The 15,426-nt window shown below is 30.7% G+C and overlaps 1 protein-coding gene across 2 annotated transcripts in view; it reads right to left on the minus strand.

The window, feature by feature from the left end:
- The window catches only part of LOC107441481 (transmembrane protein 62), a 31,258-nt gene extending 20,320 nt beyond the window's left edge, over nt 1–10,938 (minus strand). The window contains exons 1-4 of one of the 2 annotated variants that reach the window (XR_015434805.1): nt 10,455–10,817; nt 8,491–8,602; nt 5,448–5,585; nt 4,182–4,227 (exon numbers count right to left, since the gene is read on the minus strand). Coding sequence is in view for 1 of the 2 variants with exons in the window: in XM_016054759.4 (XP_015910245.3) it covers nt 4,182–4,227; nt 5,448–5,585; nt 8,491–8,602; nt 10,455–10,637 (479 nt within the window). In the remaining variant the exon portion in view is untranslated. Of the gene's footprint in view, nt 1–4,181; nt 4,228–5,447; nt 5,586–8,490; nt 8,603–10,454 lie in introns of both variants that reach the window. The other variant, XM_016054759.4, reaches the window with a different exon arrangement.
- Nucleotides 10,939–15,426: the final 4,488 nt, after the last annotated feature.

The raw sequence follows: 15,426 nt of genomic DNA on the forward strand, positions 1-15,426 counted from the left end.
GTGTAGAACAAATGCGGATCTAGCACCGCAGGGAGAGAAGTTTCTTCAAGTGGTACATAGGCTGCACCAAACGCAATCAAAGGGTAAATTGAAAAGCATTGTTTAAGGAAGAAGAAAAAATAATGCGTGAAAAAATTGAGCACTCACAAGCAACCTTGTGTGTCTCTTCACTCCTATATGTCTGTATATATATGCGGGTGTGTATTTGTAGATACAATCAAAATAAAAGTACAAAATTCAAGATAAAATCAAAACATCTTGAAAAAAAAAACCAGATAGGGTAGAGTAACAAAAAAAAAAAAAAAAAAAAAAAAAAAAAAGCCTGTGCATCAATCCACATGCTAACAAAAGATTTATCTAAATTCCATTTTTTTAATAGTTAAAATATGAGGGCTGTTTTTGTAAGTAAGGGCAGTTTTGTTGTGTACACTAATAGGTGACATGTGCGTTGCATAGAGAACTTGCATTTTGTCCCGGCATTCCTTGGGAACAACTGTGCTTAGTTACAGCTGTGTAGATAACATCTACGGTCAGTTTCATGTTAAAATGTTCAAGTTTAACAAATTATCCGCCGTGTATGAGGTTAGGTTCAGTGATGCATTTTTAGTTGGCAAAACACCTGTCTGCTGCATACATTCACCGGCACATTTGTGAAGTTCACGAAGCTTCCAAACGGCATGCCTACACGAAATTTTGCTACTTTTAGACAATCACTCTCTTCACAGCTCAGTTCCGAGCTTTATTGGACTCTTTAAGCTGGGAAGTTCTCGACAACCCCACAATACAGCCCAGACCTTGCGCTAAGTGATTTTAATCTTTTCCGATGTTTCAAACATGATTTTGGCGGCCACCAGTACAAAGATGGTGAAGACGTGAAAAAGGTCATGACCTCTTAGTTATCAAAGCAGGTGGCAAATTACTATGAAGAGGGTATTCTAAATTTAGTTGTAAGCTGTGAAGTTGTAAGCTTCACAGCTTACACACACAGCTTCACAGCTTTACTGTTTAGTTGTAAGCTGTGAGCTTTATTGGACTCTTTAAGCTGGGAAGTTCTCGACAACCCCACAATACAGCCCAGACCTTGCGCTAAGTGATTTTAATCTTTTCCGATGTTTCAAACATGATTTTGGCGGCCACCAGTACAAAGATGGTGAAGACGTGAAAAAGGTCATGACCTCTTAGTTATCAAAGCAGGTGGCAAATTACTATGAAGAGGGTATTCTAAATTTAGTTGTAAGGTATGACATGCATTTAAGCAAACTTGACGACTATTTTGAAAAAAAAGTGAAACAAATGTAGAATCAAAAATTCATTTGTTTCAAGAAAATTTTCTTTTTTTATTTTCAAACCGCCCTTACTTAAAAGACAGCTCTCGTAATATAGAATATGTGTAAAGATTCCTTCCCTGAAAAGGAAGAATAAATAATAGTCATACGTAAAATTTAGTAATTAAAATGCATGAAGCAGAAATTTTTTTTAAAAATTATTATTGTGTTTAAACGTTTTTTTGGTCTTTTGATTTGCTTTTACATCCGTTTACATGCATATGCGTGTGTTAAAATATTAAAAATAAAAACTGAAAAATCCTTAGAAATATACAAAACAGCCAAATTAAAAAGCAGTAAAAATAAGTTTTTCAAGAAATGATTATTATTTACAGAAAATAAAAACTATGCGGATGGTATAATGTGAGGTTGAAAAAGATACGTCGAAACAAAATGAATTATTTTTCTTTGATACATGATAACATATATTTTATGTTTCCCTTTATAATTTTTTATTATTAATTACTTTTCAGTTTTTTTACTTTTATCATTTTTGATTGCTCTATGACTTTATAAATTGCCTGCACATTTAGAATTTATATTTTTCTGAGACTTTTTTAATTTTTATAACTATATTTTGTCATATATTTCAGATTCAATAATACTTAGCATATTTAGTGCAAATTATTAAAACTAGGTTTCATTAATTATTTTCAAACATTGATTTCACACACGTAGATAAAAACATATATATTTCTGGGTGTTCTGATTTGAAATGAATAAATTGTAAGATGTAAGTTGATTCCTATTATCTTGTAATTATCTATTAGCTATTTTCATTTAATCTAGGTCAATATTTAGAATGTTTATTCTAGATATTTCACAATGAAACTAGAAAAAAAAAAGTTTAAAATTAAAGACGGCAAAGAAGAAAGTCTTTTCGAAACTAATGCTTACATTGCTCAGTTTTTCTTGGACCATATGACATCCCTAAAAGCAACGCTACCCGAGTGGCAGAGTTAAGACCGATTTTATCAGTTCAGATTTTTTCTCTTAGTATTATAAAAATATAAAGTTTACCCAATGAATTGTTTTTGAAAAAATGTTTTTGAAAAATTTTAATATTTCTTCCAAATTCTTGATACAATCTATTTCTTTAAAAAATGCTAACTTTTCAATTAAAACATTTAAATTATTGTCCTATGTTTATTCATTTATCGACTTTTTTTTTTCTAAAAAATTCTTTATGCATTTTTAAAACTTTTAGGTGAGGGAGCAACAATTATAATTTAAAACTAAGACTAAATTTTAATTTTAAAGTTCTTCTGGTCATTGATTTGTATACTTCAATGTATTGTCTCAATGAAAAAATAATCCACATTAAGTTAATTAGGAGATCAATTTTTAATGCATAAGACGCATCAAGGAAATGACCCAGATATCTTTCAGGTTTTGAGAAAGGTTTCATTGTCTTAGTGCTGACTAATATTGATTATTTATATTTTTTTCACTCTATATGAAGAATGTATATTCAATCAGTTTAAAAATGTTGAGAAAAAAAACATCTCTTAATTCTAAGTAATTGCCTGTTTCGCTTTTAAGATATTGCTATGAATGATAAAACTATCATGTAAAAAAAAAGAAACCAATAAGGAACAAATAAAATTTTCTTCCACTCTGATCTAGATCACTGCAGGGGAGCAGAATAGGCCCGATTGAGCGAAAGAGGTTTAGGGGTAATTCAGGCAGCTCAGGAGAAATTTTTGTTCTGCCTAAACTAACTTACTGTCAAAAAAGAAAAATAATATTTTAAGTTATATTAAAAACAACATAAATACCATTATATGTCAATTTGAATTCATTAAGTTTTATAAATTATTACTATTTCATTAGATTTTAATTCTTATTTTTTATACACATTCTGTTTATTCATGAATTGTGTAAAATTAAGTTCTTTGTTAAAAATTTTCTTTGTTAAAAAAAATGTCAAAAATTAGTTAAAATGTGAATATTAATATTTCAATTAATCTAATCTTCAATTAACCAAATCTATATGAACTTGGCTTTCTAAAAATATAAATATATATTTTTTATTGGTCGTTGAACAGCCGACTCAATTTTAAGTTTAGGACTACTAATGTTCAATTCCATAGCCTTTAATTTTGAACCAATTCAGAAGACAAGGAAATTCCTGGATTGGTAACCCCTGAGGTATCGATTTGTTAGGGGAACATGGAGGACTTTGCGACTAGACATATTTAACACGCATCAGTCACCATGTACTACACGGGGAGTCTTCGGCCGGCGGGTATGTAACCCACGAACTCTTGGACATGGGCCCAGTGCCCTACCAATCAGGCTATCCCGGCCCTTGTAAAAATATTTGGTATATAAAACTAAACTAAACTCAGCGGCGCGACAGCCCTTGAGGGCAAAGGCCTACTGTGCCCATCTCAGTTTTCTTGACCTTGGGCTCTGGGGTGCAGGAGCAGATGTTCCAGTGAGGTGGCAAGCCGAACGCGGAACCCCCAGTGTTTAGTTCCCAAGCAAGCTTGGTACTCATTTATCGACCCACTGAAGGGATGAAACACTGAGTCAGCCTTGCCCGGCCCGAGGATCGAACCAGGAACCTGTGGCACAACAGCGTGAAGCGCTACCGCTCAGCCATCGGGCGTCATTTGATATATCATTTAACTAAAAAAGCACAATAATTTTGGGGGAAACTTCAAGCCAATATAATTGCGTTCGGAGAAATATTAGGCTCTCAAAATTTTCTGCACCCTTAAACCATTGTGACAGAACTATTCATATGATTAAGTAACACTATCGCAAAAAGGAATACGCAATAAAAAATAAAATACCATAAGTAAAATTATGAAAAAAAAGAATTTTTTGAAAATGTAACATTATTCTTACCTGAAAAAATTACTTCGATCATCTGAAGTAAGGACGTTAAAATTATCTACAACATGAAAGATAAAAGAATCTTACGAAACAGCAATAAATAATTCAGTATTCTGCAAACCTAAAAATAATTTAGGTTAAACACATTTTAATAAAAAACAAGAAATGTGAACAGTGCTTAAAGCAAATAAACCTCAAATAACTTTTAACTAATTTATTGGATTTAAATATACTGAGAAACCTCACCGTTGAACCTTAATTTTGCTAAAAATTAGCACAGAAAAGATTTTAAATTGAAAAAGTCAAATCAAAAATGTACTATTTCAATATTTTTTTTTAAACAGATTCAAAAATATGGAAGAAAGGAAACAATCTGGGAGTCAAAAATTATAAAAGATAGGGGAGATTCAAACTAGATTCCCAGGTTAAGAAACTGCAAACTTTTTTGTGTGTATAATTTTTTATCCAGGGTGGGTAGCCAAATCTTGCAACGTTTAAAACTTTTAAGTACTTTTTAAGCACTCAAAAAACATTTTTAAACACTATATACATTAACAAAATGCAAAATAATAGACTTTACATGATCAAGATCAAACAACTAGTTTTTGATTAACTCTTCTTTTGATTATATCAGCCATTAAAAAATGATCAAAAGATTTCAGAGGGTGGAAAATGAAGCTTAAAATTAAGAATATCATGCAAAATACAGAAGAGTTGCACGTGAGAGTGCAATAATCTCACAGAAACCAGCTCACTCTATGCATATGTGGACACAACTATTTTATCAAACCTGTGAAATGACTGGCACTTTCATATACTAAGGACCGAAGGTACGCTGAAATAGACTGTGGTTAAATGAATTGTGAAAACATTGAAAGCATACTTTTGCATAATACGAGGTAAAAATTGATATGGCAAAGAAAAAAAATCATTTTCAAAAAGGGAAAATTAAGCACTATTTAAAAACACCCAATGAAAAAAATCACCTTTAAGGGCTTTTAAAAAAAGAAAATCGATAATAAGCATTTTTAAGCACTTTTTAAAAATGCTACGCACCATGTTATCTACCAATGTGCTAATTTAGATGTATGCATGCTAGATTTAGTTTAATTTTCACAATAATAGTATCAGTTATGGCTGTGTTAGGGTTGTAAACAAACTTAAATTTAAGCAGATTGGTTAGGTAAATTCTATTAGCTGGATAGATAGTAATAATGACTTAGTTATTTTTCCTACCAAAAAGGAATTAAAAACTTAAAATTTTCTCAGATGCATTACCATGATTGCCCCTGATATCAAGCCAAGTTGTCATGTTGGTCACAGCAGATTCCTGTAAAATTTGTTGATACATCTGCCATTCTTCGATGAATTGTTCTGAGCCCAAAAGATCCTGAGTTCGTGAATCCACCAAATCGCCTAGAAATGAATTGCAGAAGAATAGAATATCAAAGATAAAAAAGTTATTATTATTTTTTTTTAAAACAGTAATACAGTTTAACATATCTGGAATTTTTAATCAAATTGCATAAGCATTCAATGAATTATTTGAGGGGGAAATACTGTCCACTACACTTGATCAAAAGAATATTTTAATCCCAAAGCACAATTGGATAACTACCTGTTTTAGCTCATGTAGCTTTGAGCTTTACACACTCGAATGGGTAAGTAAGAGTTGAAAAAAAATGCTGGATGGAAATTTCAAAATTGGCTTAAGCATGTTGGAGGAAGATAATTTTCAAATCCTGAGGGATTATGATTTCTATTTGTAAATCCATTTTTTTTTCACTATTCGATAGATTGATGACTTTGTTCTCAGCTTTTATAAGAAAAAAAAAGCTTATGTCCATACGTTCAACCATGACAGCTTAACTTATTAAGAGTAAACTTAAGCTGCAATATAACTTATTTCATACTATAAATACAATTGTCCCAACTTTTGAAAATAAAAATATTTTTATCACTTTTTTTTCTTTCAAAGAATCACTTAATAGTCTTGAATAGTATGCACAAAATTGCGAGTCAAATTTTAAAATATGTCTCTATTAAAAACACAATGTATTATTAACATGTTTATGCAACCAAAGTATTAAAATAATCTATAATTTCAAAAGTTTCGACAGCAAACTTATTCATGGTTCAAATAAATGTTTTTCACGATTTCAATAAAGAATAATCTTAAATAATAATTTTGTTTTCTTCTTTAGCCACTTAATAGATTCTTTCACTTTAAGTATTATTTTATAAATTCAAAAACCAATATTTTTGTCTATAATTTTTATCTACCATTCATTTACCAAAAATGCAATTGTTGCTATGCATCAGACAAAACCTAATTCTTACAAAAATATCAAGCGCCTGCCCGACTGAATTAGGGTCAGTGGCAAATTCTAGAGATGGTTCTGCACATCGGAACTGGTAAATTCTGTTACTAGAAGCAAAAGTCATCCTATTTTAGCATTCGAATTTTACAGGCAAGAAATTCAAACATTATACAGATGAAGTTGACTGATGTAATAAGATAATCAGACATTGACTAAAAAGGCATAACCAATCATAAAGTATTAACGATGTAATAGCTGTTGACATAGTGACATAAAAGGTGGTTAGCCTAACAAAATTGACAATAAAAGTAGAAAAATGACATTAACAGTCTGAATGAAGAGAATTAATTTTATGTTCACAAAAATATTTACTTCAGAAGAAACTTACGTCAATTAGGACTAGCATGATTTAAATCTCTTGATTTTTTTCTTAAAAAAGAATCATTGATTATAATTGCTAGCTTTGTTTTAAAAAATAAAATACTGATATAAGCAAAAATTGTTTTTATACTGTATAACTAATAAGCACATCCTTAAAGTTATGATTTTTTAAAGTCTGATGATTTCACTGACATCAAAGGTTTTTATCACAGAGAATTAATGAGATAGTCAATGTATGGAAATTATTTAATGGCCAAAATAGACTGGAAAAAGAAAAGAAAAAAAAAACTGAGAAAAAAAGTCTAATGAAATTTTCAAATTATAACTTTTTCCATTTGCCATAACACAGGGGTGGCGAACCTACATACGCCAACGTGCCATTTTCTCTAAAAAATTGCTTAATGAGGTCATAGACGTGCCGTCAAATAATTTTGACTTCGTGATTATTGGGAAAAGAATAATACTAATTACTATCAACTCAAAATTCTTTATTTACATTGAAAAAAAATACATTTTGCAATGTCTCAGCTATACAAGTAATTCAACTTAAAGTAACATCAATGTGACTTTTGTTGTCGCAGATTAGATGACCAATAACTTATATTAGGTTGTAAGGTAGGTATTAGTTTAAGCAGGACTGTTGATTTTTTTTGCTAGTTATTTATTGTTAGCCTGTTTTTTACTGTTAATAATTGTTTTTTAGAACTAATTTTTAATTTTTTTATTAATAATTGTTTATTATTTTGTTTGTTTTTTGTGAATTTTAATTTAATTGTTACATATGCTTCATAGCGTAATAACATTTGTGTAATAACAATTCATAGTGTAACAACAATTGTGATCGGTGGAGTGCCCAAAATATTGTGTCGCGTGCCATTGGTTCGCCATCCCTGCCATAACACCTTTAAATGACATCCATCTAGTTTTATGTTTATTTAAATATGAGTACTTTTACAACTTATTAAATATGTAGCTCGTGCAAATAAATAATGATGAAACACTTATCCCGTTCTGCTAAGAGTTATCCAGAAAATTGATTTTCTCCCTGATCTAATTAATTTATTCTTCATTTGATAAATAACTGACTAACTAGGTCTGAGTCTTTACAAATTCATAAGGATGTTCTTTAATTAAACTACAATTTAATTTATTCAGTGATTAGTTTGTAATAATTATTCAATAATTTTAACCATCTTAAGTAATAATTAACCAGTTCATTACAACCCAATATTATTGACTTCCCCCCCCTCTCTTACCCTTTTTTTTTGTATTTTGCCTTCAATAAACTTATAAATTAAGTTGCAGTAGGTTGTTTAGCCATATTAGCATAGCGGGGTTACCATTAAAAAGCAAATGGGTTTCTCAATTTGTTAATTTTTGCATTCAAAAGCAAAATTTCTCATTAAAATTTATACCAATATATTTATATAGTTTACGTATAATATATGTAACTTATATGTACTTATAATTAAACTTATAAGAACTTATATGTATATATAATTTGATGCAGTCAATCTACAGACATGTTTACGCAACTTTTAATTTTAATTTAAATTTCACAAATTTATCACATATTAATCAACTAATGATATATTATAGATAGTGATATTTTATCTTACCTGTAGCAAGAACAACAAAAGGTTTTATGTTAGAAACTGTTTCTGTGCAAAATTTTTTCAGATCTGGACCGCGATGAGGATCATGAAACAAGCTTAAGTGTAAATCTGATATCTAGACAAAGAATAAAATAAATATTCATCTTAGTAACATAAAAGTTAGAGTAAAAAAATAAATTCATTACATCCAGCTTTAGTACCTTTTTGTGTCAACTATCATCACCAAAGAGTTCTTCTTGCTTAAATAATAAAAATCATTGCTTGCTCGGGAGCAATTATACCCTTCGAGTTAGTCTCTGTGATGTTATTGGGTTATTTAGGACTATTGCCCAGTTATTCGACACACTTACGGATAGGGTTGTGCAGTCGGAATCAGAGCTAGGCAGATTTTCTGGTAAAAGTAGTCACTAAAAATGCGTAAACGTGAATTCCAATTTTCATGTAAACTACAATCACCAAGGTGCCAAATAGATTTAAACATGCAATTTTTTAAAAAAAACAAACAAACAAAACATGCAGATGTTTGCCCGGGGGTGGCCACAAGTTATCTCTTTTGAGTTGGTCCCTTTCAGTCATGTTTCTTTTCGTTTTTGTTTCTCGCGGGTTGCTGCCCGGAAGTTGCCAAGACTTGGCAATTGTTCTACCACAGATCATCATATGGAAATCTCCCCTTTTTAATATTCACCCAACACCCCTATTTGAAATAGTTAAAAAAACAATCATAGTCGCTGCCATTGCTCCAGGCGAATGGCATGGAGACTTTTTTTTATAGAAAGACTATAAAATTTTTTAAAACTATTTTATATATTATAATAATTATATTATAACTGTCGTTGAACAGCCGACCCAATTTTTGGGTTTATGACTATTAATGTTTAATTCCGTAGCCTTGTAACTTTGAACCCAATGCAGAAGACAAGGGAACTCCTGGATCAAGAAGTGGGAGAAATTTTGCTTTTGTGGGGGACTTTTTTTGATGGAACTAGCCTGCATTTGCGTAACATGAAGAGGAAGACCACGAGAACCTCCCAGGATTAGCCTGATGGCAAGGGACTCTAACCCATGATTCGTCTCCTACAGAGGACATTTCATGTGAGCACTATGGTCGGTGTAAGCCGGATGCAGATCCGTATCGACCAACCATCGCCGGGATTCGAACCCGGTTCACTTCATTGGAAGGCGAAAGCTCTATCCCCTGAGCCATCACGGCTCGATACATAGATATTTTTGTAAGTTTGTTGATAAATAAACATTAATCAATATTAACACAATGTTAATTGTTGATGAGTTAACTCGCCTTTTCATGCCCTAATGTTGTTAACTATAAAAATTAACTTGTCATTGTTCCTGCATTATCTATATCTATTTAAGAAACGCGAGGCGATATCGAATATTGCAACAGCTTTGAATCTTACGTTTAATATCTTTTCAGTATAAATAAAATTTATGGGAGTTTATATTTAGAATGTTTCACTTCATTTTCATATTCAATTACCAAATAATAGCTGGTGACATTGTATACTTTCTAAGTAAATTTGGTTCTCAATAAAATGTGTTTAACATATAGTCACTTTTAGTATTTCTTGTTATTATTTATTTTTTGTTATTCCCCCTTCTTTTTTGTTAATATCATTACTTTCTTGTTGACAAATTAGCATTAATATTAAAACATTTCAGTTAAAGAGTTTTTAAAAGATTGGAAAAAACACAACAGAAATCTATTACTTTTTGGAGTAAAAAAATTACCCTATCATAAACTGCTACCTGGTCTAATAACGGCCTCAAACTTCCCCTAATTTAATTCTTGATAGAGTGAGAATATCAATTGACGACAAGATTATTCATTTAAGCTAAAAGTCCGAAAACATTGCACTCCAGTTGTTTTGCAAAATTTTTCTCGTACAACACATCAATAATTCACAAGACATAAAATATTCAGTAAAATAATCTATAACAGAGTTAATTACTTGCAAAAACCAAACAGTATGCTTCAGACTGGAGCCTGGATACATGTCGTCTTCCATTTGCTTCTTAATATCGTCATATTCAATGTCATTACTAACATGAACAATATTCTGAAGCTTTGCAACAAGAGTCGATATCACAGTCAGAGTTGCTAAAGTAAAGAGAGTAACTTTTGACAAAGACATATTTAAACTTTCTTCCCAAATTTTGCAAAGACTTAATGAGAAAAATACTGCTAATAAAAATTAATAATAATAATTAAACAAAACAAAAAGAAACTGCGTCTAAGATAAAAAGTTATTGCAGAAAAACAACACAAACAGAAAATTGTTTTTGCGGTTTAGAAATAATGCGTTGCCATGTTTGGAAAGCGCATGAGAAAAACTAAAAGTGAAAATTTTAAAACAGGAAAAATTAAATAAATAAAAATGTTGAATTTAAGGTTATATTTAATTTCTTTTTTATTTAAACAAAAAATTATGTGTTAGGAGATTAATCAGTTGATGTTAAAAGGTATAAAATTTTAATGCAGCATAATGAATAAGCTAGAAAAGGGGTACCCGTAAAAGGAAGTGAATAACTTCTTAGACTATCTCTGCTTGCAACACCAAATTGATTTACTAATTACCAATTAATTGATTTTTTCGCGTGATTAGCGTGTTTTTGTATATAGCAAGGATAAATTTTCGATCCCGTCTAAAGTTGACGGCTCATTTGTAGACTCGGCCTTGGTTTGCGTTCGAGCTTTTTCTGAAGTTTAAAATTAAAATTTAAGCTAATATAATTCTTACGACCAGAACGTGATAATGGCAGGGGAGCAAGGGGCATGTAGCGTATCTACCACTACAAAATTACAACTACAATTCACTAGTATATAAGACATGTTAACTCGACTCTATGTTGGGGTACCTTTTCATAGATGAAGGTTGACATGGTCTGTAACTACTCTCCCCACATTGGTGACTCGGACGTGATGTGAACACGCCTACCTTGGCAAGAACGCCCACTTTAAACTGGATACGCCTACATCGGCAGTAACGCCTACTTCGTTGGATGGACCACATTGAACAGTTGACTTGCTACTTGTGACTGCATCATTATCCACCTCCTCACGCAGTTGCTACTCAGTCTCATCTCGATCACACACAACGTTGGCTTGCATACACTCGACTGCTAACGGCAACACAGGAGCGACTGCAACCGTGAAGTTAATACACCTCTCACATTCAGCACTCAAAAAAAAAATACGGTGATCTTAATACAGCTCTCCCGGCTTCGCACAAAAACAGCAATGAATCAACTAGTGGCATCCATTCATCGAATTCTATCATAGCTATAATTCTGGTGGGGGAGTACTGTAGCGTATCTACCACTACAAAATTACAACTACAATTCACTAGTATATAAGACATGTTAACTCGACTCTATGCAGGGCCGGATTAACCATTAGGCATACTAAGCACGTGCGTAGGGCACCAGAGGTAAAGGGGGCACCACGAAGCGAACATGAAAAAAATATCTTTCTACTAGGAATATTTTTTTACACATTTTAATTCGATTTTTAAGTTTTTACATGGTTTTAACTAATTTGATATTGCGTTATAATTATTTCAATCACGCGGACACGAAAAAGAAAGTTCTGTATTTACAGTATCCCATCACCAAATGACCAATGTTTTTTTTCCTAACAGACCTCCTATATAGTCAGGGAATAGCCGAGACCTGAAATACAAAACAGTGACACATTGTATTTTTCTCCCTGAAAAGAATGAAATCAATGTCGAAACTATCATATTAATAGTTTAGAAGTTATAAGCGTTTTAAGTACAAAATTGTACTATAAGTATTTACGAATCTGACACATTGCCTTATTATCATCGCCTAGTGGGCATGGGCCTAGGTCCCAAAATTTCTAAGGGGCCACGAAAATTAGTTAAATGTAATCAACATTACTATTTACTTTAAATACTATAAGAAACATTTTTTCTAAAAAAAAATAGATTTTCTTTATTTCAAATTTTCTTTATATCGTGATATGACGAAACTCACGTAAAAATTGCACTAATCAGATTCGAGAGTAAGATGGGCTAGCTTTGTGTTCGTTTAACTAATGAATAATTGCAGGTTAATGACGCAGCAAAAGTTCTTGTTAGTGGCCACCAAATATTTTTAAATAATTTTATTTAAAATTTTATCTTATAAGTTGAATCAGATATGACTATAGAATAGGATTTTAAAATTCTCTAAATTAATTGCTGAAAAAAATGTTTTTTCTTTTAAAAAAAAGAGTTTTTTTTTAAAGAAATCCATTGTATTGAATATTTTTAAATGTATGAATATATTGAGTATAACTTTTTCATTAAATATGAATTTTAATTTTTTAAAATGTGTTACATCTGAATAAACTATTATTTAAATGAGTTTTTAATTATCTATGAGCATTAGCTATATTTTGGCTCTTTTGGATATTTTTTATGTGTTGAAAAGTATTTTAATAAAAATTATAATTAACAGCCTTAATATCTTACTTATATCTAATGAAAGGTGGGCTAGCTTTGTGTTGGTTTAACTAATGAATAAAAAAATAAATACAGATTACAATAAAAATAATTCAGCGAATCAGTGACTTTTAGCAAAAATCACTAAAATCAATTGCTTGTGGTCACCAAACTATTTTTATTTTGACATAACATATTTTCTATTAATATATAGCGTTAACTTTCTCTTCGAAAAAAAATCTTCAATTGTCTGCTTTTAAAATTTTTTAGAATGTTTCTCTTGAATCATGCACTTTAATGTTCTTTTTTAATTGCCAGGACTACCCTTCAGCAATTTAATTTCAAACATTCTGTAAAGGGCCCAAAAAATCTGGAGGGCCTAGGGCCTGAATTTGCCTTGATCGGTCCCTGCCTAAGCAAGTGACGCAATTTTTCTGTACAATTTCTTATGATGGATTGAATGAGACTACACACGTCAATGGACAAAACACTGTCTCACCTCTATTTAACGAAGTCGCTAAATCCGATAACAAGTTCGTTGTATGGAAAATTCATTAAATGGAAAATCACCTTTTGAAATACTTAAACAACACGAAACAGGTATTAATTTCATCAACACTAGACATAATTAAAATATTAATTGATACACCTCTAACTTGTAAACTAGTATCTACGTATTTGTTTTATAAATCTTAAACATAAAAGAAATCTGCATGGAAAGCAAGAAGAGAGCAAAACATTATACAGTGTTACACTATCAAGATACATACATTTTCGACTAAAAAAAAGCTAAATTTATGTGTAAAATTATAGCTGCATTTAATTTAAAATTAATTTTAAACATACAATACCACATGTGTTCTTAAATTTAATTGCTACTCATGAATCCGCTAATTTTGTCTGAGTTTTTCTTTCGAAATGCAAACAAAAAGGGAAAAGGATTATAGTGCGTTCTCTAAAAGTTAAGTGGATTTGAATTATTAATATCCCCCATAAAATGCGTTAACAAGTTTGAAATGCTCAGAAATATTTTGGGAAATAGGGAAAGTGGATCTCAAAGAAAAGTTCGTTAAATAAAAAATTCACTTCACTATTTAGAAGTTATTTTATGTAAAAATTTCCAAAGTTCCTCGGAAAAAAAAAATTGCAAAATGGAAGAATAGGAGAAAAATCGGAAAATGGAATAGAAGTGCGACTGTAGTTCAAAAAGTACAGGAGTTTTATGTTTTCAAGTACAACTTCCGACGCATACTGATACTTTATATTGTTGTCAAGGAACTATCTTTATCAGGCAAAATATATTTTCCGACGAGTCTTAGTCTCGTGATTGATCTCTTTAAGTTCAGCGAATACCACCGGACTAATAAACCTGTAAATGAAAGGGTTTTTGACTAACAAGTACCCTAATTTACTCTAATTCTTTACGTTCTGAAATTTTAAAGTTCCAGAATGTTACCCAAATGATTCCCAATAATATAGTTTATAATCTGATATCAAATTTTATTTTTCTTTAGTTAGTAATTTATGTAACTTTGCTTAACTATGAATTAGCACACTTTCTTTCAAATGAATAAATTTTCTTTGATTATTTCCTAAATCAAAAATTTTATCTCACTTACGCTTTAAATATCATTGTATTTCAGTTTTGAATCAAAATTTTTTAAAGTTAATTAACGGAATAATTGTTCAGTGAATTTTCTTTTCTTTTTAAAATTAATTCTCTAAATTCATTTATATGCTATGTTTTGGGGATTGAAAAAGTCATGCCACTATCTTAACCCTATAAGACTTTCCTCTGATTAATTATTAGACTAGGTCTACAAATTAAAAACATTTATTTCTCCTCTTATGTCAAAATATCGATGTAGCTTAAGAGAAATGCACTTAAATTCCCTCAAGTAAAGTAAAGTGCTAAAATTTCACCTTCACTCTGAAAACATTAAAGTAACACGGTAACATCTAGCAATCACTATGTACGCAAAAGAAGAGTCAGAACAATATATTTAAAGAAGGATAAATTACTCAGTGAGAAACACTAAAAACAACATCACGCTTTAATAATCAATTTTATTCAATTCTAAATTCATAAATTATACATTAATTTTCGGGTTTCAGCCAAATATACAATTACACTTAATGCTGAAATTTCAAAATACAACAATATACAACAATATGCAGCATCTTTTTGGTCTTACAATAAAGAACTGGATGCAAAATTTGTCAACTGCAATTTTCGATAAGAAACTAGTATGAAATTTTTCCACGGCTTCAATATTAACTCTCTCCTATTTTTATTAAATGATTTTGATTGAACTTTTTGTCATGGTTTGTTCGAATTGTTACTTTTAGCCTAATAGCAGTTAACATATTTTGTTACATTATGGATTACTAACAGTTTTGTTCTAGTACAGTTATGGGTAAAATATAAAATCAATGGCAACAAATTTACTTTAAATGAAACATTAAACTATATGAA

This window comes from Parasteatoda tepidariorum, chromosome 6 (assembly GCF_982258835.1).
Source record: "Parasteatoda tepidariorum strain Cologne lab strain chromosome 6, Ptep-v5.0, whole genome shotgun sequence".
Taxonomy (NCBI): domain Eukaryota; kingdom Metazoa; phylum Arthropoda; class Arachnida; order Araneae; family Theridiidae; genus Parasteatoda; species Parasteatoda tepidariorum.